Source organism: Schistocerca piceifrons, chromosome 1 (assembly GCF_021461385.2).
Source record: "Schistocerca piceifrons isolate TAMUIC-IGC-003096 chromosome 1, iqSchPice1.1, whole genome shotgun sequence".
Lineage (NCBI taxonomy): Eukaryota > Metazoa > Arthropoda > Insecta > Orthoptera > Acrididae > Schistocerca > Schistocerca piceifrons.
This window is the reverse complement of record NC_060138.1, coordinates 1,101,784,530-1,101,811,528: the sequence shown is the minus strand read 5'-3', so window position 1 is coordinate 1,101,811,528 and position 26,999 is coordinate 1,101,784,530. Positions and strand designations below refer to the sequence as shown.

Sequence of the window (26,999 nt, the reverse complement as noted above, 5' to 3'; positions counted from 1 at the left end):
CCCAAGGAGCAAGGGGGGGGGGGGGACTTTGTGTGCCCAGATGTTAATAATACAGTAACCTACTCAGCTACTTTGTATTTTAAAATTTTGTATATTGTTTCTAATGAAGTCTTCTACCATATGTTTTAAATTTTTCATTTAAACTTAGGCCAAAAATTTAAGTAGTAGATGTCACTTTCAACAATGAAGGTCATATTCAATATTTTTAGGTTAAGAATCTTACTTTCACATCGACCTCTTTTTAAGGCGCATGTTGTGAATAAAAGTCAACACAGAGAAATTTGCATTTTTAAATTGTTTTAGGTTGGGCATAAAGTACCTCTCCTTGGTAGTACACGTCACGGAAATGTGTTTATGTTGCTAAGATATTTCATATTTTGGACCCTAGTAAGACATAAGTACCTCTTATTCTTAATATGTCAGCAACAATTAACGAATTTAGTTTCTTTAATTTAATTTTTTTTAGAGTCGTAATACGGTATGCCGCCCCCCCCTTGGTAATGTGCGTTATGAAAAATGCGTTGTTATTTGCTAGTGTTAAAAGGGTGGACGAAATACTACACCACTGTTGAGCCCCCCTTTCCCTGTGTTTGTCATGAAAGCTGTTTTAACTATCCATTGATATGTAACGTGATTATAGTGTTTTCGTATACCCCTCTTCAGCTTTTCTTCATTGTGCTCCAGTTTTGGGCTATTAACTTATCAAAGGTCTTTTCCACATCAACGAATGCTAAGGTGGTCTCTGTATTAAATTTTGCGCGTTTCCCAATGATCAGTTTAAACCACAAGCACTGCGTTTATTGTCGATCTCCCCCTGCGGTAACACATTTCTTCTACGTTTCATAAACACCATGATTCAGGCATTGTATACAGCGTCAGTAAGCTAAAACAACTGAAATACCGCCAGTTAACTTTTTGTTTGTTCCATGCACTTGGTAAGACACATCTTTTCCAACATTATGCTGGATAGATTTAGCAGTTTCAGGTAGAAAGGAATTTCACCGTACTTTAGGAATTCATTGTTGATTGTTGACGCTGACCATGTCACTCTCCTATGCACGAATCGCCCCAATATTTCGAGCGTCTGTATATTCCGTTCCTCCATTTTCTGTCTGTCCGTCTGCATATCAAAAGAATTTGCAGTGTTCGAACAATTTTCGCTGTTCATTTATTTATCTGTACTGTATCTCTATCTCGGTTTTTTTTTTGTTAAGCATTTCCATTGTCATATAGGACAATGCTTATGTTCTATGAAGGTCATCTTCAATTATACAGTGAATGTTTGTGCTTTCTCACAAAGAACATTCAACGTTGATCAATTAGGTATACAACTAGAAAATAAGAAACACATAGATTCCCGCAAAAAAGCCCTTTACCAAAGAAGTGTATTTTATCCAGCCAAATTACTCTTTGTTTCATTGCCTGTAACATTAAAGAAAATTAAAGATTTTCAACCATTTGAGGTAGAACCGAATTTATAGTAACACATGTTGTTGTGGTTTTCAGTCCGTTCACTGGTTTAATGCAGCTCTCCAGCTACTCTGTCGTGAGCGAGCCTCTTCCTCTCCGAATAATTACTGCAACCTACCTCCTTCTGAATCTGCTTACTGTATCCGTCTCTCGTATCCCTCTACGATATTTGTCCCACACACGTCCCTCCGATTCTAAATTTTTGATCCCTTGATGTATCAGAATGTATCCTACCAACCGATCCCTTCTTTTAGCCAAGTTGTGTCACACATTTCTTTTCTCCGCAATTCTACTCAGTACCTTCTCATTAATTACGTGGTCTACCCATCTTCAATTGTAACACACAGATTCTATAATATGGAATAATATCTGAATGTGTAAAAATACAACTATTTACATACATCTAATTAAAACGATTGTATTTATGAGCGAGACTGTTAATAACTTAAATATAAGTTGGATTGCAACTAACCTTGGCTACGACATTGTACTGTGTGTATGTGTATGTGTGTAATTATAAATATTTGAGTGTTGTTAGCGAATGAATAAATAAATGACACTGAATTGAACTGGAAAGAGGTGACAGAGGCGTTTCCCGAGGTTTTAACACTCCGACTCCTCCGGTAAAGGTTGGAGCCCTTGGTGCCACGAATGTCGGACATATGCCACGCAGGACATTTGCCACGCCGGACATTTGCCACACTTGCCCCTTTGCCACGTAGCTTGAGTAGCGATCCCTCAGGCAATGGACGCCCTTCCTCGTACTACTTCTGTCAGCTTTCAAACCGCCGTCTCCACATCTTACTCGATACAACCAGTACGTAAGGGACCTTCTTGTTTGCCATCTTGGCGAAATACAGAGCTGCTTTTCCGAAATCGAAATATTTATAACTCTTGGGAAACGAAAGCAAATCCGACGATTATGTCAGTATGTAATTAGTTCTGCCAAATATAAATGTAGATCCCTCTGTCTGTACGGTAGCTTCCTTTCACGCTTAGTGATTGCGATAGAAACAGTCCATCGCCATGGGAGCAACAAGAAAGGAACGATGTAAAGAGAATGCGAATGTACGCTAATCATTTCTTTTTGATCACTGCATTTGTGCCTACTTTAATTACTACATCTGCATGTCCAAAAGACAATAAGGAAAGAAGAAATGGGTATATGAGTGTTTGAAAAGAAGAACGACACACTCCATATTAATTTACTCTCTAAAATCCAATATCCCTTGCGGCGAAACATTAGTTAATAAAGTGTAGCGGGACAATGTTTAAAACATGACTGAAAGTACGTTCATAAACAGAGATAAGAACATGTATGATTGACATCTAAAGTCGACGTACAATTATAAAATGTTAGAAATAAGAAAATGAAGTAATACAGAATGCTATGCTTGTAACGTACGTTGTTGTTCTACATTGTTTAGCTCTGGTATGTACAGGGTCACAGAGCAAGTATCCTACGTTTTGGAGGGAAAAGCCGTAATTGTAATGATCTCCACTACAACAGAAACAAGAATCACAACTTATGGAAAAATAATGTAATGTGTGTTCCAGCTCACAAGCGACATTGAAGCAGGTAGTTCCTATGACTTAGTATGGACAGAGGTTATATTCGACAATCGGAATAAATTAATACTGGCTCCTTTTACCGACCCCGGGTCTCAGATGAAATAGTTGCTGAACGTTTCAAAGAAAACTCGAGTCTCGTCGCAGATAGGTGCCCTACTCATACAATTATAGTTCGCAGTGACTTCAATCTACCTTCAGTATGTTCACAAAAATACGTTTTCAGACCGTATTGTAGATAGAAAACAACTTCCGTAATTGTTCTAAATGCTTTTTTTAATTATTTTGAACAATTAGTTCACGAGGCCATTCAAATTGTAAATGGTTACGAAAACACACTTGACCTCTTAGCCACAAATAATCCTGAGTATCACGACGGAAACAGAGATTAGTGAACACGCAATCGTAGCGAGGCTCAATTCCGTAACAAAGAAATTCGTCAAAACTAAACGCGAAATATATCTGTCTATAAAAGCAACAAAAAATTCGATTGAAGTCTTTCTAGGAGACAGTCTCCAATCCTTCCAAACTATGTAAGTGAAGACCATATGTGGCTTAAGTTCAAAGAAATAGTATCAACAGCGCTCGAGATATTCATACCAAATAAATTAATAACAGACGGAACTGGTTCCCCACGGTGCACAAAACACGACAGAAAGCTGCTGCAGAAGCACCTAAAAAGGCACGTATAATGTAGACGAGCGCAATGTCTCCAAGATCGGCGAAGTTTTACTGAGGCTCGAAATTTGGTGCGGATTTCAATGCGAGATGCATTTAACAGTTTACACAACGAAACTCTCTCTAGAAATGTGGCGAAAAATCCATAGAGATTCTGGTTCTATGAGTAAACCAGCCGAAAGGCTCAGTAAGTACCTTAATTGCGGGTCGGGCGACGGGCGAGGAGGAGGAGGAGGGGGAGATAAGGGACCCAACTCTTCGGAGCAGGTAAAATCGTGGCAAATGTGCGCACACCCGGTGCCACACCAGCTCCCCCCCCCCCCCCCCCCCCTCCTATGCCTGCAGCGCATCTCAAAGAATGTATCTGAAGTGAAACCGGCGCCTCTTCGAGAAAGTGACAATGTTCCACGATCATGGAGGCCGGCTATGTGATATTCCCTCCGTTCGTGTTCAACCGGAGCAACTCAGGGGCTTGTATTGAAATAGTTCAAAAGCTCCGCCTTCGGAAAAACAGGTACGTGGCCAACACTTACTAGTCACGGCACAGAAGTAGAGATGGGAACAACCAAATGAAAACAATCGATTCAGTCGGCTGTTCACACCGTTGTTGGAACACAGTCGACTCATTCGGTTGTAGTTTTACGCATTGGTTGAATTATTCGTTGTTTTGGATGAAACAGTCCTTGGGAACGTGCATACGTATCTACATCTATCCTCTGCGAACCACCGTGAGGTGCATGGCAGAGGCTACATCCCACTGTACCAGTTATTAGGGTTTCTTACTGTTCCATTCGCGTGTGGAGAGCGGAAAGAATAATTGTTTGAATGCATCTGTGCGTGCAGTGATTATTCTAATCTTATTCTCACGATTCCTGTGTGAGCGATACGTAGGGGTTGTTCCATATTCCTAGGGTAATTATTTAAAGCCGGTTCTTGAAACTTCGTTAAAAGATTCTCTCGGTATAGTTTACGTCTATCTTCAAGGGTCTTCCAGTTCAGTTCCTTCAGTATCTCTGTGACACTCTCCCCCAAATTAAACAATCGTGTGACCATTCGTGCTGTCCTCCTCTGTACCCCTTGCTAGTCCAATCTGGTACGGATCCCACGCCGGCCGAAGTGGCCGTGCGGTTAAAGGCGCTGCAGTCTGGAACCGCAAGACCGCTACGGTCGCAGGTTCGAATTCTGCCTCGGGCATGGATGTTTGTGATGTCCTTAGGTTAGTTAGGTTTAATTAGTTCTAAGTTCTAGGGGACTAATGACCTCGGAAGTTGAGTCCCATAGTGCTCAGAGCCATTTGAACCATTTTTGAACGGATCCCACACACTTGAGCAGTATTCTAGAACCGATTGCACGAGTGATTTGTAAGCAATCTCCTTTGTAGATTGATTGAGTTTTTCGAGTATTCTGACGAATAAGCCAAAGTCTACCACCTGCTTTACCTGTGACTAAATCTATGTGATAATTCTATTTCATATCCCTGCAAAGTATTACACGCAGGTATTTGTATGAGCTGGCTGATTCCAAAAGTGGCTCATTGATATTATAGTCGTAGGATACTACGTTTTTTCAGTTTAGTGGAATGCAAAATTTTACATTTGTTAACATTTAAAGCATGTTGCCAATCACTGCATAACTTTGAGATCTTAAGAAGATCTGACTGAATATTTATGGAGCTTCTTTAGATAGTACTTCATTGTGGATAAATGTGTCAACTGCGAGAAGCCTGATTTTACTATTAATATTGTCTGCATGGTTATTAATATACAATACGAACATAGCGGGTGCCAAGACATTTCCCTGGGGCACACCTGATGTCACTTCTTCATGCCACGATGACTCTCCATCCAAGATAACACGCTGTGTCCCCTACACCAAACAGTTCACAACCAGTAACAAATTTCACTATGTTCATATTTTTGACAATAAGCGTGAGTGTGGCACTGAATTTTTCGGAAATCAAGAAATACATACTCTTTCAGTATGTCACGTGAGAAAAGTACGAGTTGGGTTTCACATGATCGATGTTTTCGTAATTCTGAGTATGATTAGTCATTCACTCTTTTCACTGATACCACCTGTGGGAGCATCTGTATAAAAAGTGACCTGAACTCCGGCGCATTCAGTTCAGAGAGGAAACATTCGATTGTTCTGACATCGTTATTGTTGGCTGCACCCTGTTGTCGCTCCAATATATACTTCTTATTTACTGCCAGTAATCAGGTTTCAGTTCAGTTTTTTGTCCACGTTAAGAATCAGCGTTTACTTAAAGTAAACTTTATGAATGGATCAGAATGCGGAAAGGCTCAGTGGCGTGGTAATGGAAAAATCATATGGCTGGATAAAATGTGATCCTCAAGATAATCTCAATGCGATATCCAGTATCATATTCCGAAACTTTATTGATTAAAAACACTCCAACACAATGAGAGAACGATGACAAATATTTCTCACGAAGAAAATACTTTGGGCACGTGACAGTATAAGCTTAAAAACAGGCGATTAAGTCACCAAATAATTTAAAAATTGTATGTCATATGCTTTCTGTTCGCATCATCTCACCATTTACTAAAAGCTAATTATGGGTTCAAATCAGCGGGAAGAGAGAGACAGAGCTTCAATAAATTTAAATAGAAAAGTATTTTTCATTTTTTTAAACGTAAATTTTAAAGTAACACCAATAGCCTTTAAAAGCAACCAAAAATTCCGCCACAACGAAAAACGCCTTTGTTCTAATGTTGTACACCCAAATCCTGTATCATGTCAGTGACACTCTCTCCCCTATTTCTCGATAGTACTAAAGTGATAATCTTCTTTGAATTTCTCGATGCGTTCCGTTAATCCCATCTGGTAAGGATCCTACACCACACAGCAGTGCTCCAAAAGTGGACGGGCAAGCGTGGTGTAGGCATCCTCTGTAGTAATCTATTGCATCTTATTAAGTGTCCTGCCAGTAAAACGCTGTCTTTGGTTCGCCTTCCCCACAACATTTTCTACGTTCGTTCCAATTTCAGTTGTTCCTAATTGTAATTCCTAGGTATTTAGTTGGGTTTACAGCCTTTAGATTTGACTGATTTATCCTATAACCGAAGTTTAACGGATTCCTTTTAGTACTCATGTGGATGACCTCACACTTTTCATTATTTAGGATCAACTGCTAATTTTCGCACCATACGGATATCTTTTCTAAATCGTTTTGCAAGTTGTTTTGAACTTCTAATGATTTAACTAGACAATAAACGACAGCATCATCTGCAAACAACCTAAGACTGCTGCTCAGAATGTCCCTAAATCGCGTAGGAACGGTAGAGGGCCTACAAAAAAAAAAAAAACCTTGGGGAACGCCAGAAATCACTTCTGTTTTACTCAATGACTTTCTGTCAGTTACTACGTACTGTGACCTCTCTGACAGGAAATCACGAAATCAGACACATAACTCAGACGATATTCCATAAGAACACAATTTGACTACAAGCCGCTTATGAAGTACAGTGTCCATTTCTTTCAACTGCTCTTTCGAGCCGGCCGAAGTGGCCGTGCGGTTAAAGGCGCTGCAGTCTGGAACCGCAAGACCGCTACGGTCGCAGGTTCGAATCCTGCCTCGGGCATGGATGTTTGTGCTGTCCTTAGGTTAGTTAGGTTTAACTAGTTCTAAGTTCTAGGGGACTAATGACCTCAGCAGTTGAGTCCCATAGTGCTCAGAGCCATTTGAACCATTTTGCTCTTTCGAGTTCGTTGCTGTCTCTGACAGAATTACGTCATCGGCAAACCTAAAATTTTTTATTTCTTCTCCGAGGACTTTAATTCTTACTCCAGATTTTTCTTGGGTTTCCTTTACAGCTTACTCTATGTACAGACTGAGTAACACCAGGATAGGCTTCAACCCTCGATCACACCCTTTTCAACCACTGCTTCCCTTTCATGCCCCTCGACTCGTGTAATTGCCGTCTGATTTCTGTAAAAATTGTGAAAAGCTTTTCGCTCCCTGTATTTTACCCTGCTACCTTCAGAATTTCAAAGAGAATCCGAGTCAACATTGGCAGAAGCTTTCTCTAAGTCTACAAGTTCTATAAACGTTGGTTTACCTTTCCTTAACCTACTGTCTAAGATAAGTCGTGGGGTCATTATTGCCTCGCGTGTTCCTACATTTCTACGGAATCCACACCGATCTTTCCCGAGGTCGGCTTCTATCAGTTTTTCCATTCTTGTGTTAGTATTTTGCAACTATGACGATAGTTCGGTAATTTTCACACTTCTCAGCAACTGCTTACTTTGGAATTGGAGTTATAACATTCTCCTTTATGTCTGAGAGTATTCCGCCTGTCTCATACATCTTGCACGTGGAAGAGTTATGTACTCTCCCAAGGCTGTCAGTAGTTCTGATAGAACGTTGTCCACTCCCGGGGTCTTCCTTCGACTTTTCGCATTCTTCTCGCAGTATCGTATCCCCCATCTCATCCTCGTCCGAGTCTTCTTCCATCTCTATAATGTTGCCTTCAAGTTCGTCTTCCTTGTCTAGACCCTCCACCATTCGGCTTTGCCTTCTTTACTTCGGACTGGTTTTACATCTAAGCTCTTGATATTCGTACAGTTGCATCTCTTTTCCTCGAAGGCCTCATTAATTTTCCTGTAGGCGCTATCTATCATTCCCCAGTGAAACTATGCTTCTAAATCCTTACATTTGTCCTCTCGCCATTCCTGCGTGGCCATTTTGAAGTTCCTATCAATCTGCTTTTTTAAAATGTTTGGATTCCCTTTCGCATGCTTCATTTTTATATTTTTCTCATTTCATCATTTAAATTCAATATCTCTTGCGTTACCCAAGGCCTACTAGGCCTTGTCTTTTTACGTATTTCATCCTCCGCTGTCTTCACCATTTCATCTCTTAAAGCTACCCATTAATGTTCTACAATATTCCTTTCTTCTGTTCTTGTCAACCGTTGCCTTAAGTTCCCTCTGAAAATCTTAACAACCTCTTTCGACTTATCCAGGTCCCATTTCCTGATTTCCTACTTTTTTCTAATTTCTTCTTGACATAACCAGGGAAATTTTTCTCCGTACCTTAAGCAGGAAACTAAGTTCAGCACAGCGCACATCGATTTTGGTACCTCCTGTGAGTTATAAAACGTAGTATCAATAGAGGGCTCTAAATATATAATGTAACATCGAAATCGACTGCAAATAAAGAAAGACCAATAAATGCAGCTAAAGGAATAACCTCTACCAAATAAAGAGTTCATGTATGCCTGAACGAATGTGCCAGGAGGGGACGTCGATACTTGGTCTCGATAGTGTTCTCATACGCCTTTTAATTATTTTTGGCCGGAATTACACTTTGAAGAAGCGTTCTGATTTCAAGTTTAAACTGTGTACTGGGCCATGGCGCGTACAGAGGTATAATTTCCTGAACAATACGTAATAGCAAAACATCTCAAGAGTGAAGTGAAAATTTTCCGTCTGCCACAGATTTCTACCCATTACCACCAAACTAACGCCTTCGGGAGAGTAAACATAACGGTCACTAAATAGTTGCAGCGACTTGAAACTGTGTGGTTATTGTTGTATTTTGTCAATTGCAAAACTTAATTCTCTTCATGCTATAAAATGTTTCAAATTCAGCAACTTACAACTACCAGCAGGAAAATAAAATTACTTGTCAGTTCCAAACTAACATCCGTTTATGAACGAACAGAGTAAAGTATTCTGATAGTCTGTAAAAATCGACAAACAAATCCAGTTTTTCTGATTAATAACGGATGTGACAAATCTTAATAACAACGTGAAATGAACGAGCAGTTGGTCTGGATGAGTCGATGACGGGCAAAATTGTTACTTACAGAATCTCAACAACAATCACCAACAACGAAATAATAATACAGCAGAAAATAAACAGTGCTTCGTTTCTGTACAGAAAAGAAATAAAATGACACAGATGTCGTGTATTAGTGGCGCAGCTAACAATCCCAATCTACGTACTCCAGTCTTTCGTGATAACGAATCGTGAGTCAATGGAACACGCATCTTATTAATATGTCCAATGTGAGTGACTAATCCTGCATCAGAACCTACGCAGTTTAGTAGTTGCTGTGGAGATATGAGCGATCTTTGACAGCAGTTTCAGTTATTGTAGCCGCCACCACCTATTTAAAGCTTCATTTGAGGCTCCATTAAAATGACAGAATATTTGGCAATTTGTTTCCGATTGACGCATGTATACATTATGCGAAACAGAAGTGTATCAAACATGTTTATAAAAGAAAGATAACTGCAGACGGACAATGATGAGGTAGTGAAAAAGGATACCACGTTCCGAGTTTAATTTAAACTACTGTTTCCTGAAGACACGCATAAGAATTAGTATTATTTTAACAGTCACGCTCACAGAGGAAAGATACTGGTTCCTATTACGATGATGCAGTTGCTGAAAGATTCAAAGAAAGGTTGAGTATCATTTCATGATCAGAGCCAGTGCCAGGCATAAAACTTAATCAGAAATTCTACCAAACGCTTTCTCTGAAAATTATTTTGAGTAGTTGGTTCAGGAGCTCATTCAAAGTGTAAATGGTCGCGAAAACAGGCTTGGCCTGGTAGCAACAAATAATCCTGAGCAAATGAGAGTCATGACGAATAGAGGGACTAGTCACCACAAGGTCGTTGTAGCGATACTGACTGCCATGACACCCAATGATGATGATGATGAGGGCCCATACTCCTTGACAGAGCGTAGGGGACGATGCGGGAGATCTGCATCGCCGTGCTAGCGGAGGTGGTTTGCCATTGCCTTCCTCCGACCGTAATGGGGACGATTGATGATGATGAGGACGACACAACAACACCCAGTCATCTCGATGGCACGTGAAAATCCCTGACCCCGCCGGGAATCGAACCCGGGACCCCGTACTCAGGAAGCGGGAACGCTACCGCGAGACCACGAGCAAACCCACCAAAAATAAACGTAAAATACAATTATTTATGTAAAAAAGCAGATAAAAATTCGCTTGTCGTCTTCCCAAGAGACAGTTTCCATTCCTTGGAACTAATTATGTAAGCGTAGAATAGATGTGGCTTGAACTGAAGAAACGTTTCGACAGCAATTGAGAGACGTATACCAAATAAATTAATAAGAGACGAAACTGACCGCCGTGTTGCACAACACAGGTCAGAATACTGTTGCAGAAGTACCGAAAAACCATGAAAAAAAACGCAAAATTTCCAAGATTTCCGAAGTATTAGGGAAGCTGTGCTTCACCATTTAACAGCTCGATGGGCAAATTTACTGCCAGCTATGCAGACTTTTCTTTGATCGGAAAGCGATCAATATGTGTTTCCGCCAAGAAGGTGAGAATGTGTGCAATAAGCTTATTTGGCCTTTTATCGCTAATAAAGAAAATGGACTGCCGGAGTGCTACATTTATTTTGTACCTCATTAATTACATTTACTTCACGAACGTATCAAAGCTTATACGAAGAGATCTCTATAGTAAGAAAACTAAAGTCAAGCTTCTACATGCACAAACTAGTTTTCGTCGAAAAAGATTCTGATACGGAGAAAAAAATGCCCAACACACACTCACACACAAATTATCAAAAGGATAATGGTAGCTCCAGGCAGCAACGTCAGTGTGATAAGTGTTCAGTGACATGAACCATTTATGGCTTAGGCTAGACACAAACTATCAATGTGGAAAAACCAGAATTATGCATTCGTTGTTATTTGAAGTTTGCAACGACTGTTACCAAAAAATTAAAGGCAACAAAAATTCGTTGAAAAATGTAACTAGCAATAATACATACAATATTTAATGTTAACGAACTGTTTTATTGTGTTCACCTTCAGTCCACAGCTCAGCGAATCCTTTCACCAGGCAATGTTTATTAAGTTTGCCAATTTAATCTGGCAACCCTAGGCAAATCACAATCAACATCTTCAATGCGCGATAGCGATGATAATCTTATCGATGACAGTGCCACAAAAGAGGAAGGGCAAAGGTCCCGAGTTCGAGTCTCGGTCCGGCACACAGTTTTAATCTGCCAGGAAGTTTCATATCCACGCACACTCCGCTGCGGAGTGTAAATCTCATTATGCCACAAAAGAGGAGTTTTTAAATAAGCTAATAGTTTTTCGAAATTCCTTCACCAAGAACAGCTGCCCACGTGAGTAATTCCTTCACCAAGAACAGCTGCCCACGTGTGTAACTTAGAAGCAGGTATTCTTGGTGTAGTGAAACAACTCAAATCACTTAATTAACGCAAGTCTTACAGACCAGATTGATTACCAATTAGGTTGTTACAGAGAATGCTGATATAATAGCTCCACACATAGTAATAATATACCGGATGATCAAAAAGCCAGTATAAATTTGAAAACTTAATAAACCACGGAATAATGTAGATAGAGAGGTAAAAATTGACACGCATGCTTGGAATGACATGGGGTTTTATTAGAACCAAAAAAAAAAAAAAAAACAAAGTTCACAAAATGTCCGACAGGGCGCGCTGGACAGAAAACGGGTGAGAGGTACGCCGATATGTTACAGAATTGCATCGTCCCCAGCCTGGCTGATAAACACCTTCTGGAATGTACGATGTTTATGCGGGATGGCGCTTCACCCCATATTGCTAGACGCGTGAAAAATCTCTTGCGCGTGTCGTTTGGTGATGATCGTATGCTCAGCCGCCACTTTCGTCATGCTTGGCCTCCCAGGTCCCCAGACCTCAGTCCGTGCGGTTATTGACTTTGGGGTTACCTGAAGTCGCAAGTGTATCGTGATCGACCGACATCTCTAGGGATGCTGAAGGACAACATCCGACGCCAATGCCTCACCATAACTCCGGACATGCTTTACAGTGCTGTTCACAATATTATTCCTTGACTACAGCTATGGTTGAGGAATGATGGTGGACATATTGAGCATTTCCTGTAAAGAACATCATCTTTGCTTTGTCTCACTTTGCTATGCTAATTATTACTATTCTGATCAGATGAAGCGCCCTCTGTCGGACATTTTTTGAACTTTTGTATTTTTTTGGTTCTAATAAAACCCCATGTCATTCCAAACATGTGTGTCAATTTGTACCGCTCTATCTACATTATTCCGTGATTTATTCAATTTCAAAATTTTTACTGACTTTTTAATCACCCTGTACTACCGCTCGCTCGACGAAACAACCGTATCTAAAAACTGGAAAGCAGCACAGGTCTCACCAGTACAGAAGACACGAAGTATGAGTAATCGGCTGAATTACAGACCCATCTCACTAACGTCAGTTTGAAGTTTGAACATATACTGTGTTCGAACACTACGAATTATCTAGAAGAAAACGATCCATTGACAGGTAGTCCGCACGGAATCATAAAAGTATCGCTCGCGTGCGACACTACCAGCTGCTTCTTGTCATGCAGGAATGAATGCTCTCGCCAGTGGATCTCAAACTGACTCCATATTTATGATTTCCAGAAGGCTATTGATGCTGTTCCTCAAAAGCAGTTTGTAATCAAATTGCATGCTATGGAGTATCGTCCCATTTATGTGACTGTATTCGTGATTTCCAGTCAGAAAGGTCACAGTTCGCAGTAACTGACGGAAAGTCATCGAGTAAGGCAGAAGAGATAACCGACATTCCCCAAGAAACAGTTAGAGACTTCTGCTTTTCGTACTCTATATAAATGTTTATTAGACAATCTCAGCAGCCCTCGTAAATCGTTTGCTCATGATGCGGTCATTTACCGTCTAGTAACGTCATCATAATATCAAAACTAATTGCAAAATGATTGAGAAAAGAATATCTGTATGGTGCCACAAGTGGCAATTGACTCTAAACAATACAATGTGTGAGGCCATCCATATGAGTATTCCTTTTAAGGATTACGTTAAATTTCGGTTACACGATAAATCGCGCAAATCTAAAGGCGGTTCATTAACCAAATATCTGGTGATTACAGTTACGAACAACTTAAATTGGAACGATCGCGTAGAGAATGCTGTGGCTGAGGCGAACCAAACGCTGCGTCTTACTGGCTGTACATTTCAGCTGTGTCCATACTGGATGGACGCGCCATGTCGCGCACAAATGTGCGGTGCGGAGCTGCGCAAATCGTTCGTAGGTGCGCACCAATGTTTCGGTGTGCACGTTCGCGCGTCAATAACACTGGAAAACAGAAACGCGTTTTAGTCAGAGCCGCGCACGAACGAACCATTTCCTTTGATGTATCGACACAGCACGGAACTAGTTCATTGTTGCGCAGCGGGGCGCAGTTTGAATTTCACACCGGACACCCCGTAGCGATGTGCCAAACATCTCCTGCGCGGCGCAGCCGGTGTGGACATGGCCTTAAGAGGTGCAACAAATCCACTAAAGAGACAGCGTACACAACACTTGCCCGTCCTTTGTAGAGAGATTCTGTGAGGTATGAGATCCTTACCAGACAGTATAGATCGGGGTGTTATAGATCGGGGTGTCCAAAAAAAAGGTAAGTATTTTTGGGTCGCATATGTATTAACACGAATAAACACTGAGAAAAAGGAAAAAAAAAAAAACAGGAATGACATCGTTTGCAGGAGTTTGGAAGCCTCAAATCGAAAATGTTCAGTGTATCATAACTTAACATAATCGGATTTTTTTTGTTTTTTTACCAATAGTGTGATAGCTGCTCTCTTCTTGTGCCGCAATGATACTTATTTTGAGCCACATTCGGCCCGCGGTTTTGACACCCCGGGGATAGACGGGGGACATCGAAAAAGTTAAAGACAGCTGGTAATGTCCTATCGCAAAACGGGGGAGAGTGTGACACGGGTTTAATTAATATGCGAGTTGGGATGGTAACCATTGAAACAAAGGCGTTTCTCGTTGCGGCGAGATCTTATCGCGAAATTTCGGTCACCAGTTTTCTTCTCCAAATGCGGAAATAGTAAGTTAAACGCCGACCTACATACGGGGAAATGATCATCGTAATAAGATAAATCAGAGCTCCCACGGAAATATGTTCGTTTTCCCCGCGCTCTGTTCGAGAGTGGGACGGTTGATATATAATGTTATGGTTCAAAGAACCCTCTGCCAGGCACTCAAGGGTGGTTTTAAGCAGTATGGTTGGGAATGTTAGCGATCTTACTTGTGATAATTACTTATGAAGAAACTGTATGACCGGTTTCAGCACATACAGTAGGCCATCTTCAGGTAAAACCGGTCATTTTAAATAAATTATATTTTTTGATCGTGACTGCTTCTTCATAAGTAATTTTAAGAGTGGAGTGCAGAGTATTTAATAGTGATGTAGATATGCCCGTCAACTTCTGTTGGATAGGGCAGCTCGTTTATTTTTTGTGCTAACAGTAGAACATCTGTATCACAGTACGTGTTTTTAAGACGAGTCCTACTGCTAACGGAAACCTCACAGCTAGCATTGGCATTGACCCAACCCATCGACTTCTACTGCAGCTATCCTGCGTCAGACATGAGACATCTGCAATGCAGTCCCTTGAGACTTTAACATTTGTTTGTTTCTAAAATAAATGAACAGAATTAACATACGAAAACCAGGAAAGGATAGCAATCATAATTCGAGAAAGCAGTGCTACACCTACAACTAAAATAATCTCCAGGTCAGTTATTTTCATTGCTCTGTCGAACACGTATTTCATTCTGCAGTCTTTCTAGCAAGCAAATGTAAGACAATCGACCCTGGTTAAATGTGTCAAGTAACTGCAATGATCAATTGCGGCCTTAAGTTGGTCACTGTCGTATGAGATACCGTAGTAATATTTTCAGATCCGTTTTCAATCAGGACATCAGTTATTAGCTTCCATCGTGCACATTATTGCAGTAACAAGTTCGAAACGTACGACTAATACTAGGGTTTCTGAGTCTTTCCATGCAATACTATTCCTTTGCACAGTACAATGTCCACGACAAATATGCTGAAAAATATTTTACTGAGCTCAATGCCAAGCACCGCACGTCACTTACGCGAATGTGGCATTATACTTATAAAAGAAAAGTTGCAGGTGAAAAAAAAAAAAACTAGCAGTGTCTCCTAATGAAATATTTCGTCCGTTGCATCCAAATCTCTAATGTCGCTTTTCTTAACTATTTTTGAGTTAGAACACGTACAACGAACAGCGACGCTTTTCGAATTTGTAGACGAGCGATTCTAATGGACTCTCGTCTGCTTACTTGTTCTCCACACCCTATGCTAGGGACAGTTCCGGTAAAAATCATTATTGACTTCTCCGTCACGTAAAGCGTGCCGCCTACATAAACTGCTGTTTCTCTTCAAGGCTGTGAACCCACGGACTAAGTCAATGCCACTATGTCGCCTACAGTTAAAAACGAAGACCTTCCCCTCCTAAGTTAACACTTAGGAGCATGGAACAACTGTTAAATCTTTTAAATTCTTCATTGTCAATGACAGTCACATGGCTATTAAATTCTTTTTGCATGTTGCCCTCGCCTAACAGCCGTTCGAGAACTCTATGCCCTTAAATATACGCCTTTTAAAAGCATTACGTCATGAAGCCCACGCGCGAAGTAGGCCACCGCAGTCTTACTCATTCGTTTTTCCGTAGAAGGCATCATGGATAATACCGGTTGTGGCCCTCGTATTCAGCTCTGGGAACGCCTACAGTATCCAATAGCAGAGCGCGTTTCAAACGCGGTAGGGCAAGGGCCAATCACAAGCTTCGTTATATGCTGGACTGCGGAGTGTATATAAGTGAAATCTGACGTTGCAGCCGTCACTTTAACCTCGGCGCGGGACACCTTTGCACGTTCCAGACGAGGCAGAAGTTTGCGGTTTCGATTTTTTCCATCTGCTGAATTCTAGTGACCGATACCAAAATGGTAAGTTACTTCGTAACATTAATGCATTTAGGCTAGGCAGAAATGTTCGAAATAGACTATGCAGTTTCAAGATTGTTTTGTTAACGATGCCACCAAAATGTTCGTAGTTTTAACGTTATTGTGTTAAAGTCGATTCATATGTAAGAACGCCGGTGATTGTATGCATTTATTACAACCAGGTTTAAGAATGGCATTCGTGTTAAAATAAGGCGTAGAAGTTTCATTATGCTTTTTGAGGTTACAGATTTGGGTGGGGCACTTTGCCGGCCGGCCGCCATGTTTGACACGTTTCCAGCTACAGTTCGTGAAGTGAAATGTATTTCCATTTCAGTTTCTATTACAGGGCGAAGATAAATGATCTTGAGCGAAATTAAATTTTCAATTTTCTTTTTTCATTTGAGATTGATAGAGCCAATGTGTGCACTTTACGTTGTAACTTATTTAATGTGTAATTCCACTATTTTCGAGAGAGATAGGCGTTAGTCTTTGTTTTACTTGTCGAATGGTTTTCATTGAGTCGTGGATGAATAGCTGATGTTCCTGTTCTGTAGGAATGTTGATGTAGAACTGTCTGGGGAGAAAATTAAGTTGTAAGAATGAAGTTACTTAATGTGAATGAAGACTAAGTAAAGCCATTGTTTTCTGTATTTCAGCGTGAATGTATCTCAATCCACGTTGGCCAAGCGGGAACCCAGATTGGTAACGCATGCTGGGAACTGTATTGCCTGGAGCATGGCATTCAGCCCGATGGGCAGATGCCATCAGACAAAACTATTGGAGGGGGCGATGACAGCTTCAATACATTTTTTAGCGAAACTGGTGCTGGGAAGCATGTGCCACGCGCAGTATTTGTGGACTTGGAACCGACTGTTGTTGGTAAGTACAGAATCAGATTATACGTCGACATAGCATTTTCCGTTGGTTTAGCACAACAAACAATCAAAGACTGGTTTTAATAGAAGAAACTGCATATTCTTGTATTGCTGAGTTCGGAAACCGGTGAATACTGGGTGTTACTATCCTACGCACTGTCCCCCTGCCTGCAGATTTAATTACGAATTGGAGTCTGCCCCTTTTGCAAGTACAAAATTGTTTTATCCGATCATATTCAGTGGTTTTTCATTTATTTTACCAGAAAAACCCAAATTCCGTTTTATTCAGGTTTGAAATAAATCGGATCACATTTAAATTGCATATATACTTTTATATATGTTCCGTTAACGTCGCGCATGCCCCTTTAATAATTTATTATTGCTGTATTTTGGTGTTATTTTTTCTGCCAAATTTGTTTTTGTGCATTTAGTATGACCTGTGGACAGTGGTAAAAATTTGAGGCTTGGGTATGGGGAATTATGGTGTCGTTTGTTGTTTAAGTGTTGTTTCAAATTTTAAGTTTCTCCTACTCATTGGTGAATTATGGATGCCCTGTTTCTGGATGTTGTAATTTTCTTCTAGGGTTATTAAACAAACCCATACTCCCACCAGATAGTTCTCAAAGGCTTCACTAATTTTCTGAAGCCTATAGGCAATTCTAAGTATGCAAGACCTCAAAAAAATAGTTCCATTTGAAGTGAAACTTTTGGACGATGCCCTAACATCAGTTTTTGCAGAGTTGCTGTATTTAGACCCATGCCTGATTTTATAGTATTGGTCCCTCTTTAATTCCATGCAATGGCATGTTAGCTCTGCAAACACGAAAATAAGCAAGGTGGCAGCTGTTCCCCAGTTGCAGCATAAGACATGTGGTAGTTGGTATTCTACAGCATAGTGTAAACGAATTGATCTTAATGGTTTTTCCTGAAGTAACCTAATGTGTGTCCTGTCCTGTGGTCTGCTTGGCTGGGATGCGAACTAAGCAGCTGCTTCATTCGTTTTTGTATTTGTAGTTGCCTATTATGAATACATACACTTTAAGTTGTCACTGAAAATGGTTTGCAGATTTAGTTGTTTAAGTGGCAGCGTATGTTGTATCTGCTGGTAAAAAATGGTGCTTTGATTTCTAATCCATGGTTTATGCATTTAAATTGTTTCAGTGGTGTTCCAAATTTCTCATCTGCAATTCATTTTTTTCCATTGCAGATGAGGTGCGTACTGGTACTTACAGGCAGCTGTTCCACCCTGAGCAGCTGATTACTGGCAAGGAAGATGCTGCAAACAATTATGCCCGTGGTCACTATACAATTGGAAAGGAAATAGTGGATCTTGTGCTGGACCGTATTCGCAAGCTTGCTGACCAATGTACTGGGCTTCAGGGATTCCTGATCTTCCATTCCTTTGGGGGTGGTACTGGTTCAGGCTTTACTTCACTTTTGATGGAACGTCTGTCTGTGGATTATGGCAAAAAAAGCAAACTGGAATTTGCTATTTACCCAGCTCCTCAGGTACGTTAGTTTTGTGAAACCCTGTATGTTGCTTAAAATATTGGAAGTTGTGTGTGCTTTCTATAACTAAAGCATGGTGTTAAATTCTCAGGTCTCAACAGCAGTTGTGGAGCCATACAACTCCATCCTTACCACTCACACCACTTTGGAACATTCCGACTGTGCTTTCATGTGTGATAATGAAGCTATCTATGACATTTGCCGCCGTAACTTGGACATTGAACGGCCGACTTACACCAATCTGAACAGGCTGATTGGCCAGATTGTATCCTCAATCACGGCATCTCTTCGCTTTGATGGAGCTCTTAATGTGGACCTGACAGAATTCCAGACCAACTTGGTTCCCTACCCTCGTATCCATTTCCCACTTGTTACCTATGCTCCTGTCATCTCTGCAGAGAAGGCTTACCATGAGCAACTTTCTGTGGCAGAAATAACTAATGCTTGTTTCGAACCTGCCAACCAGATGGTGAAATGTGATCCAAGACACGGAAAGTACATGGCATGTTGTATGCTGTACAGAGGAGATGTTGTGCCGAAGGATGTAAATGCTGCCATTGCAACAATTAAGACAAAGCGAACCATCCAGTTTGTGGATTGGTGTCCAACTGGCTTCAAGGTATGTGTGGTTATACTATTATCTGTGATTTAGCTGCTAATTGATGTTTTATGGGAGAGAACGGAAATATTGTGTATATTTACTAAACCTTTGTTACTTTTACAGGTTGGAATAAATTACCAACCTCCTACTGTGGTACCTGGTGGTGATCTTGCAAAGGTTCAGCGTGCTGTTTGCATGCTGTCAAACACAACTGCAATTGCAGAGGCCTGGGCTCGTCTTGACCACAAGTTTGATCTGATGTATGCCAAGAGAGCGTTTGTCCACTGGTATGTCGGTGAGGGTATGGAGGAAGGAGAGTTCTCAGAAGCCCGTGAAGATCTGGCTGCCCTTGAAAAGGATTACGAAGAAGTTGGTATGGATTCTATTGAAGGAGAAGGTGAAGGAGCTGAAGAGTACTAAGTTTGACAGATGGAAAATGCCAGTATCTGATTTGTTTGTGATGTCATTTAAGTTGTGATTTGATGTTCAAATTTTTTTTACAGTTGAAAGATACTTGCTCATTCCACTTTTTGTGTAATAAAATTTGTTTTGGCATAAGTTGTGTAATGGTTATTTGAGAAATCCCGAGTAAATTAGCAGTTAAATCTACAAATTGACAAAAATTGTTAAAACTGTGTGTATTGCTGGTATGCTTGATAGCTTTCTGGTGTGATAACTTAAGGAATTCTGGAAGTTGGTGACAGATTATTTTTTGTAGAGTTTGATTACAAGGAACCATTGCAATGAATGACTGTTGAGCTTAATGAAAACTCGTTCTCGGCAGTATGCTAAACTTTCAACCTTCATTGATGCTGTAAATGGGACATCTTAACGGTATACTAGTAAATTTCTTTCATACTCCACTTAGTGTTGGAATGTGAATATTAAAACTTGTCTGTTAAAATGAGAGATGGGGGGGGGGGGGAGAAAGAGTTACTGTTAACATGATTAAGCCTTTCAGAAGACTATTTTGGAAACCTTGCATTTATTTAGGTGTGGTCAATAGAAAATGGGCTATTGATGGAATGGTATTAAAGTTCTATTTAATGGTTGAAAAAAACTGATATAGGCTTCAGCTCACATTTAGTCTGTATGGTGTACTAAAGATGGAACACTTGGGGCACTGGCAGAATAGAATGCTTTCTTAGGTTTTTAAGATTTCCACTATCTGGCAGGTAAGTGTTTTGCCTCTAATGGCTTCTGAGAGATAGAAAATTTTAAAGCAATGTCTTCCATAAGTGTATCACAAGAATTGAGTGAAATTTTACCTATTGTAAAAAAAAAGCAAATGCTAAATTGTTGCACGTTGGTCAGGGACACACAATGACTTGTTACTTCAGATTGAACTGATAGGTGGGTGTACAAATGAGAACCTCACTATTTTACTGGAGTAAAATTTTGAACTAATGATCAGTTGGGTGTTTGTAGTGTCTTTTTCCCCCCCCCCCCCCCCCCCAGAATGTGAGTTGGCATGGAGTAGCATTCTGACAAAAGGATTAAGTTTGTGTGTAAATAAAATTTACTAGATGCCTCTCTCACAGTCTAATATATAGTCGCGGCACTCACTCCTGTGAAAGTTGTTACCATTTGACAGTTCAAATGACACTAGTGGCCAGAAAGCTCGCCTTCTTCTGACGGCAGATGTGACGTAAAAATGTTTTTCATTCGTTTTGTATGTTATGTACAAAATAGTATATTTTTGTGTCACAGGTGTTAGAACAGTGAGTCATAAATGATCATGAAATATAAGTAAACAGAGCAACTACTGAATGAAGTGACATAAGCTGCAACATTTTCTTGAAGAAATAATTAAGTAGCATACAATCGCACTTATTCCACTGAAAGTAAGAGAATACACACTGTATATCCCACATATGAAGTATATAGATGCTCTTCCTTGTTTAAAAATGAAGAGACACATCACTTCTCATTACGTTCTGCTTTGCAGGAAGCCTGCTTCCAAAAAATACAATTTCCATCTTATTCTTTGTGGTGTCAGGTTATCCCAATAAAAAGCATGACTGTTTTAAAACTATCATATCCCATTGATAAATTTAAAGAAAATAAAATTATGTGAATGAGTCAGTCCTAACACTTAAGCAATCCAAATGAGCGAACTTCATCACTTTATTTCTCCTCTTGCTCCTACAGACTGAGTAGAAGAGCCTCACCTTCACAGTCTTATTAAAAGCAGCTTGGTTTCAGCACTGCACCCAAGTGGAAAATTGGGGATTTCCATCATGTTCACAAAGAAAGCACAATTACTTACGTGTGCATATTCATCAAAAGTAGAAGTCATCTTAGTCTCACAATAAGTTAAAAATTCTTTGACATCTTCTGTACAAATAGGCTTCCAAAGTTGCCTTCATAGCTTTTAAAATGACAAACTTCGCCATTTTTAAGTCATGAATTGTATGCAATTTCTTTAATACATAACCAGACACGTATCTCATGCTGTTTGCCTCTCCAAGGTCTGTACAAATTTCCATGACTATCCATGGCTTCAGTGTGTTTAATATTTCCAAATGTCTTGAGGCACTTGTAATGCAGTTCCTTAAGGATACAGGCACTTTAACACTATATGCATTAAATATGTCAAATATCGTCTACTTTTTGGTAAAAATCAGCAGTAGCAGATGTGGTGCCACAAGTAACAAGTGTCTCAATTCCTTCTGCTACTGTTTGACTCAACACACGAACTGCAGTGCTTACCTCCAGTTTTGAAAATGCTGGCAGTTGGACAGCTCTCTTAGTGAGCTTGGGGGTCAACTTTTACTTCCTTTCAAAATCGCTGAAGTACAACTCACAAATGTCCTTCCATGAAGCAGTGCAAATCCATCCTTCATCTGTTGTGTGGATAATGTTATACCTGAATAAATTATTACATATGATTTTTATCAAGTGTGTGGTGTCATAAAAGTGAGGTGTTTTTTTTTTTTTTTTTTTTTTTTTTTTTGACAACTTAAGAAAGTATGCACGTCAGATGGGTGGCTCCTACTGGTCCTTTGGAGAAATAATATACTAATGGCTGTTTAAAATTTGAGAAGATGCCGTTAATCATTATAACTAATGCAGTATTGGCAACCACAGGTGTACGTATGAAACCCATGTCTTCAAATCCAATAACACGATCCCTAGTGCTGTCATATATCAAATTTTCCACTAATGACATCTCATCCATAGACAAGTTATCAGTTTTTGGTAACTGCTGCACTTTCTGCTTTAAAAGATGAAATATGTTATCCCACAATTTAATTGTATATCTTCCACATGCCTTTTAAGATACGTAGTGATGGAAGGCTAAAACAGTGTGATAAAAAACTGTATGCCTGAGTACTATAATACAACAAATTAAGTGCAAATAATTTAGTTTTATCTTTCCATCTCGCACCACGTTTTCCATTCAATGGTATACTGATTTGGCTTATCAATAAATTGAGAGGATCTTTTTCAAGTACTTGGAACCAATACATTTTAAAATGAGCTTGTGCTTTTGTACTTCTGTCCTGTGACATTGTGGTTGCAGTATACTCTTACGATGGGCACTTTCCTTGTCACGTAGTAATTTTGTACGAAGTCTAATGATTTGCACGTTTTTACACTTCACACAATTTTCCAACACGCAAATAATTTCACATAATCTAAGCATTTCATCTTCTAAAGATGTCTGTATTGCAGCTTCCGTTGTTAGTTATTTTATATATGTCTCTCGAGTAGGAACACCTGTGGTAGCTGTTTCTTCTGTGTCAGGAGACAGTTTTATTGTTTTTGCAGTAACACTTTTATGTTTGTATGGCAATTTTCTCTTCGCCACTAGTTGTGGCTTATTTGGCATGTCAAATAACGTCGGAACTGCATTCCATAACAGTCTTCTTTTCCGCACTCATGAACTGGTTTGACTTTAAACGTAAAGCACAAAACTTCACGTTATTGAGCAAATAAAGGACATCTTTTTGCAGCAGGTCCGTTCTTCTACTATTTATTAACCATTTCTTGCTCCTGAAAAAGAGAAACAAGTTCAGTAATTCGATACAGTCTAGAAAAAAATCGTAGATAAAGAGCGGTCTAATGTGATGTTTCGTACCTCTCAGGGTCCTTAGGAAAGCTGAAGAATGACAAATGTGGTGTCTTCTTCCTATTATTACTGAAATTGATTGCGCTACATACGCTGCCTTTCGTAAAAACCATGTTAAAAATGAATATAAACGATACTGTTTACATATACTGAATACCGTATTTAGCAGCGTAGCTTCTCCACCGCTTGGGGCACTGTTGTTGCGGTGTATAACAAAAATCTGCGAGTGTGTCGCGACTGTATATATTAGACTGTGCCTCTGTCATGATTAGATAATGCAAACCTATATTGTACAGGGAGTGGTGTGTTTGTATTAATGTTAACTTGCATGTGCATTGTTGGATGTTCAACTGCTGCACTGGTGGGCTCATGTCCAGAGGAGAGGGACCCTGCTATGGCTGGCAGTGGCCTTGTGGTGGTCAGTGTCTAAATGCTATCAATTGTTCTCAGTATTTTGTAGATAATATTGTGGAGGACGTTGTGTAAAATCTGTTAAGGCACAGGTTACATTATGGTTTCAGGAAATAATTATATAGTCTTCAGTTGCTTACAGAGTAAAATTAGCATGAAACTTCTCAGTTCAAAAATAAGAAACCAACTTCAAAAGGGTGTCTGCATCTGTAGTTGAGGGACTGATGTAGATGTCTGTTGTTTGGAGGATTTGGGGGTGAGGTTCTTGGTACAGCCAAGGATTTTTTGGCAAACAGTGGTGTGCTAACATGGCTCTCCATACTGCATCTGCTTCACTAAGGCAGGTGTTGACATGTTGGCACATAAACATCCTTTGGGCCTTAAAAGCCTTGGTAAGGAGCTAGATTTGAGAAGTGAACCAAAACAACATTTTAAATCTGTTATTGAAGATATTCAGGTTCGCCTGATCAGTTGAGTTTAAATTTAGTATTAAATTTGTAGTGTCAGAATTGTTCATGTGGCCATGTAATGTAGCTGTCAGATGCCAAATGGAAAAAAAGTTGAGGGCACTCACTACTCATCCATATGCAGTTGCTGTGCTTTAGTGTCCAGCATAATGTGTCTTGTAATACTTACACTCCATTATGTGAATTGTCTCGATGGTAGAGTGGAGTGTGTGGGCTCAATAAGCCGGCACCTATGATGCCAGGCCAACGCAATGAGACTTGTGAATGTTATATGTACCTCCCATGGCTGCTGTTAACAGTATGCAATAGTACATTTACGCTGTTGCTGTTACATTAGTAGTGTCATATGGAAGCTCATTGTGAAGATCGTTAAGGGATTTAAAATGAGAGAAATTGCACATTAACTGGCAGAAGCAATCATTGGAGGATACCTCTGTAAAGTATACAGATTATGGCTAAAGCTAATCTACTAATGGTAATCATGGGAATTACATGTAGAGTTATTTGTATGTTAGGTGAAAAGTAGTGAAATTGAAAAATTCCAGTGTTTGTTTTCTGGCACTAATTTTTTGTAATACTTGTAAGCAGACATTCACAAACTTTGCAGATAACAGATTTAAAAAGAAAATTTTAAAATATTTTACTATATAAACAGAAGCTATTACTAGTGTTGGAGTCTCTGGCAAATTAGAAGGAACGCCACTAAATTTCGATCTGCTGCTTCCTCAGTTACATTTTATACTTGCTGCTCGTTTTCTATTTCTAGCTTGTTCTTAACTTCATTGTTACTCTTCAAAAACATTACTATATGTCTTGCAGATTAACCATGAACATTGCTACTGGTATTTTTCCAGTCCTTGACTATATAACCCCATAATTTTTAATAGGGGCGGAGTATAAGGCATGTTTGCACTTTCATTGTGAATTTGTGGAGGTTCTCAATTTTATTGCTTTATGGGTGGGCAGTTGTTGAACAATTTTTTGCCAGATTCATAATATAGAATACATGGCAGTTGAATTGAAATGGATCTTTTTTGGGAACTGAAACAGTTAATATGTAAGTGTAAATTTGGGCTTGCATCCAGTGTGTCTTTGAGCCTATTGTCCAATGATTAGTATTATCAGCAGTGTCACTGAAATGTATGGGTGCCTCAGATGATCACCATGGGTTTGTGAAAGGCCTTATTCCTGATAGCGTTTTGTTACACAATATGTGAACAAAGACGAAGACACACGTTCTGCCCTACACCATTTATGGACTGTAAACTGTAGAACTTTTGGAACATTCCAGAATGTCCTTGTATCCAAACGAGAAATCAGTTTTCGTGGAGCTGCAGCCAGTGATAAAATTGAGTCATTTTGATGCAAAAGTAATGGAATCAAACTACCTCTTGTGTGGCACTGACAGGATGACTGAACATTAATTACGTTTAGGATTCAAAATTCCAAGTATTGCTCAAGGCAGGTGCACTCAACACCTATTCAACAGTAGAGCAGTGGGCAATGTGACAACCGTTACAACTATGGAAAGGGATATTTGATCTCTGAGACTTGCATTGCAAACTCTACAACATGGTTAAAGTAATACATTTGTTTTTGTCACATACACATTTCAATAAAAGCCTTACTGTGAAAGTGCAACACATTACTGTTTTGGACACAAAAGTTGCATTTTCATCCAGAAATGTGGTTTCTCGAGTTCCTAACATTTAATGTATTTCCCATGTTTGTTTCTGAATGTTGAAATTGCACTTAGCTGATTATTGGTATTTTTTGTGCACGTTTTATGCAGACTGTCCTGTTATTTGTTGTTTCCTGTTTGTCGTTTCATTTGCCAGCGAAAGAATGAATGTTTGCATTTCAGGTAATTTTTGATTATTTGATTGTAGATGATCTACACATTTATAGCTACCATGTTTAGGATAAAGTAAAAATGTGTATCGGCTATGTCCTGCAAGCAACTGTAGCTGAATAGTCATTCCAGGTGTTCACACCACACTTTGTGGCATGACAGAAAGTAATGTTTTCTGGTTCCTTCCTCCTTTGCCAAGGATGTAGTTTGCTACATTAGATATACTTTTTGTGCAATTGATACGTGGTGAGGAGTCGTCTAGGGTGTAGAACATATCTGAAGAACAAGAATTCACAATTAATATTTTCAATGAAAACAAATATGGTGAAGTATCTTCCTCAGATCCCAAGTGGAAGGATTTGCATGGATGTGGAATGAGTAATAATTTCGTTTATGAGGTGATAAATACTAAATAGAAAAATCATTTTGCGACACTTACTTACAATGATCACATTACTGCACCCAATTTGTACAGAAACCCGACATTAATGTGCATGAAAATTTCATTAACTGATTGAAGACTACACTTCATTAGCTATTTTTTCCAATGTTTATATAATCTGCAAACAAAACTTTTCTGACATGTCCGAAAGAACAGACGCCATATCCATATTAGTAGTTAGTTCTGGCAATACCGGCCATGACCTCCTCCTCTGCAGAT

The 26,999-nt window shown here is 39.6% G+C and overlaps 1 protein-coding gene across 1 annotated transcript; it reads left to right on the top strand.

The window, feature by feature from the left end:
- The first annotated feature begins 16,393 nt into the window (after positions 1-16,393).
- LOC124776273 (tubulin alpha-1 chain-like) lies at positions 16,394-20,091 on the top strand. The gene is made up of 5 exons (XM_047251177.1): positions 16,394-16,551; positions 17,205-17,427; positions 18,631-18,932; positions 19,024-19,551; positions 19,657-20,091. Exons 1-5 carry the CDS (start codon positions 16,549-16,551, stop codon positions 19,951-19,953), a joined length of 1,353 nt encoding a protein of 450 aa, XP_047107133.1. The 5' UTR covers positions 16,394-16,548; the 3' UTR covers positions 19,954-20,091.
- The last annotated feature ends 6,908 nt before the right edge of the window (positions 20,092-26,999 follow it).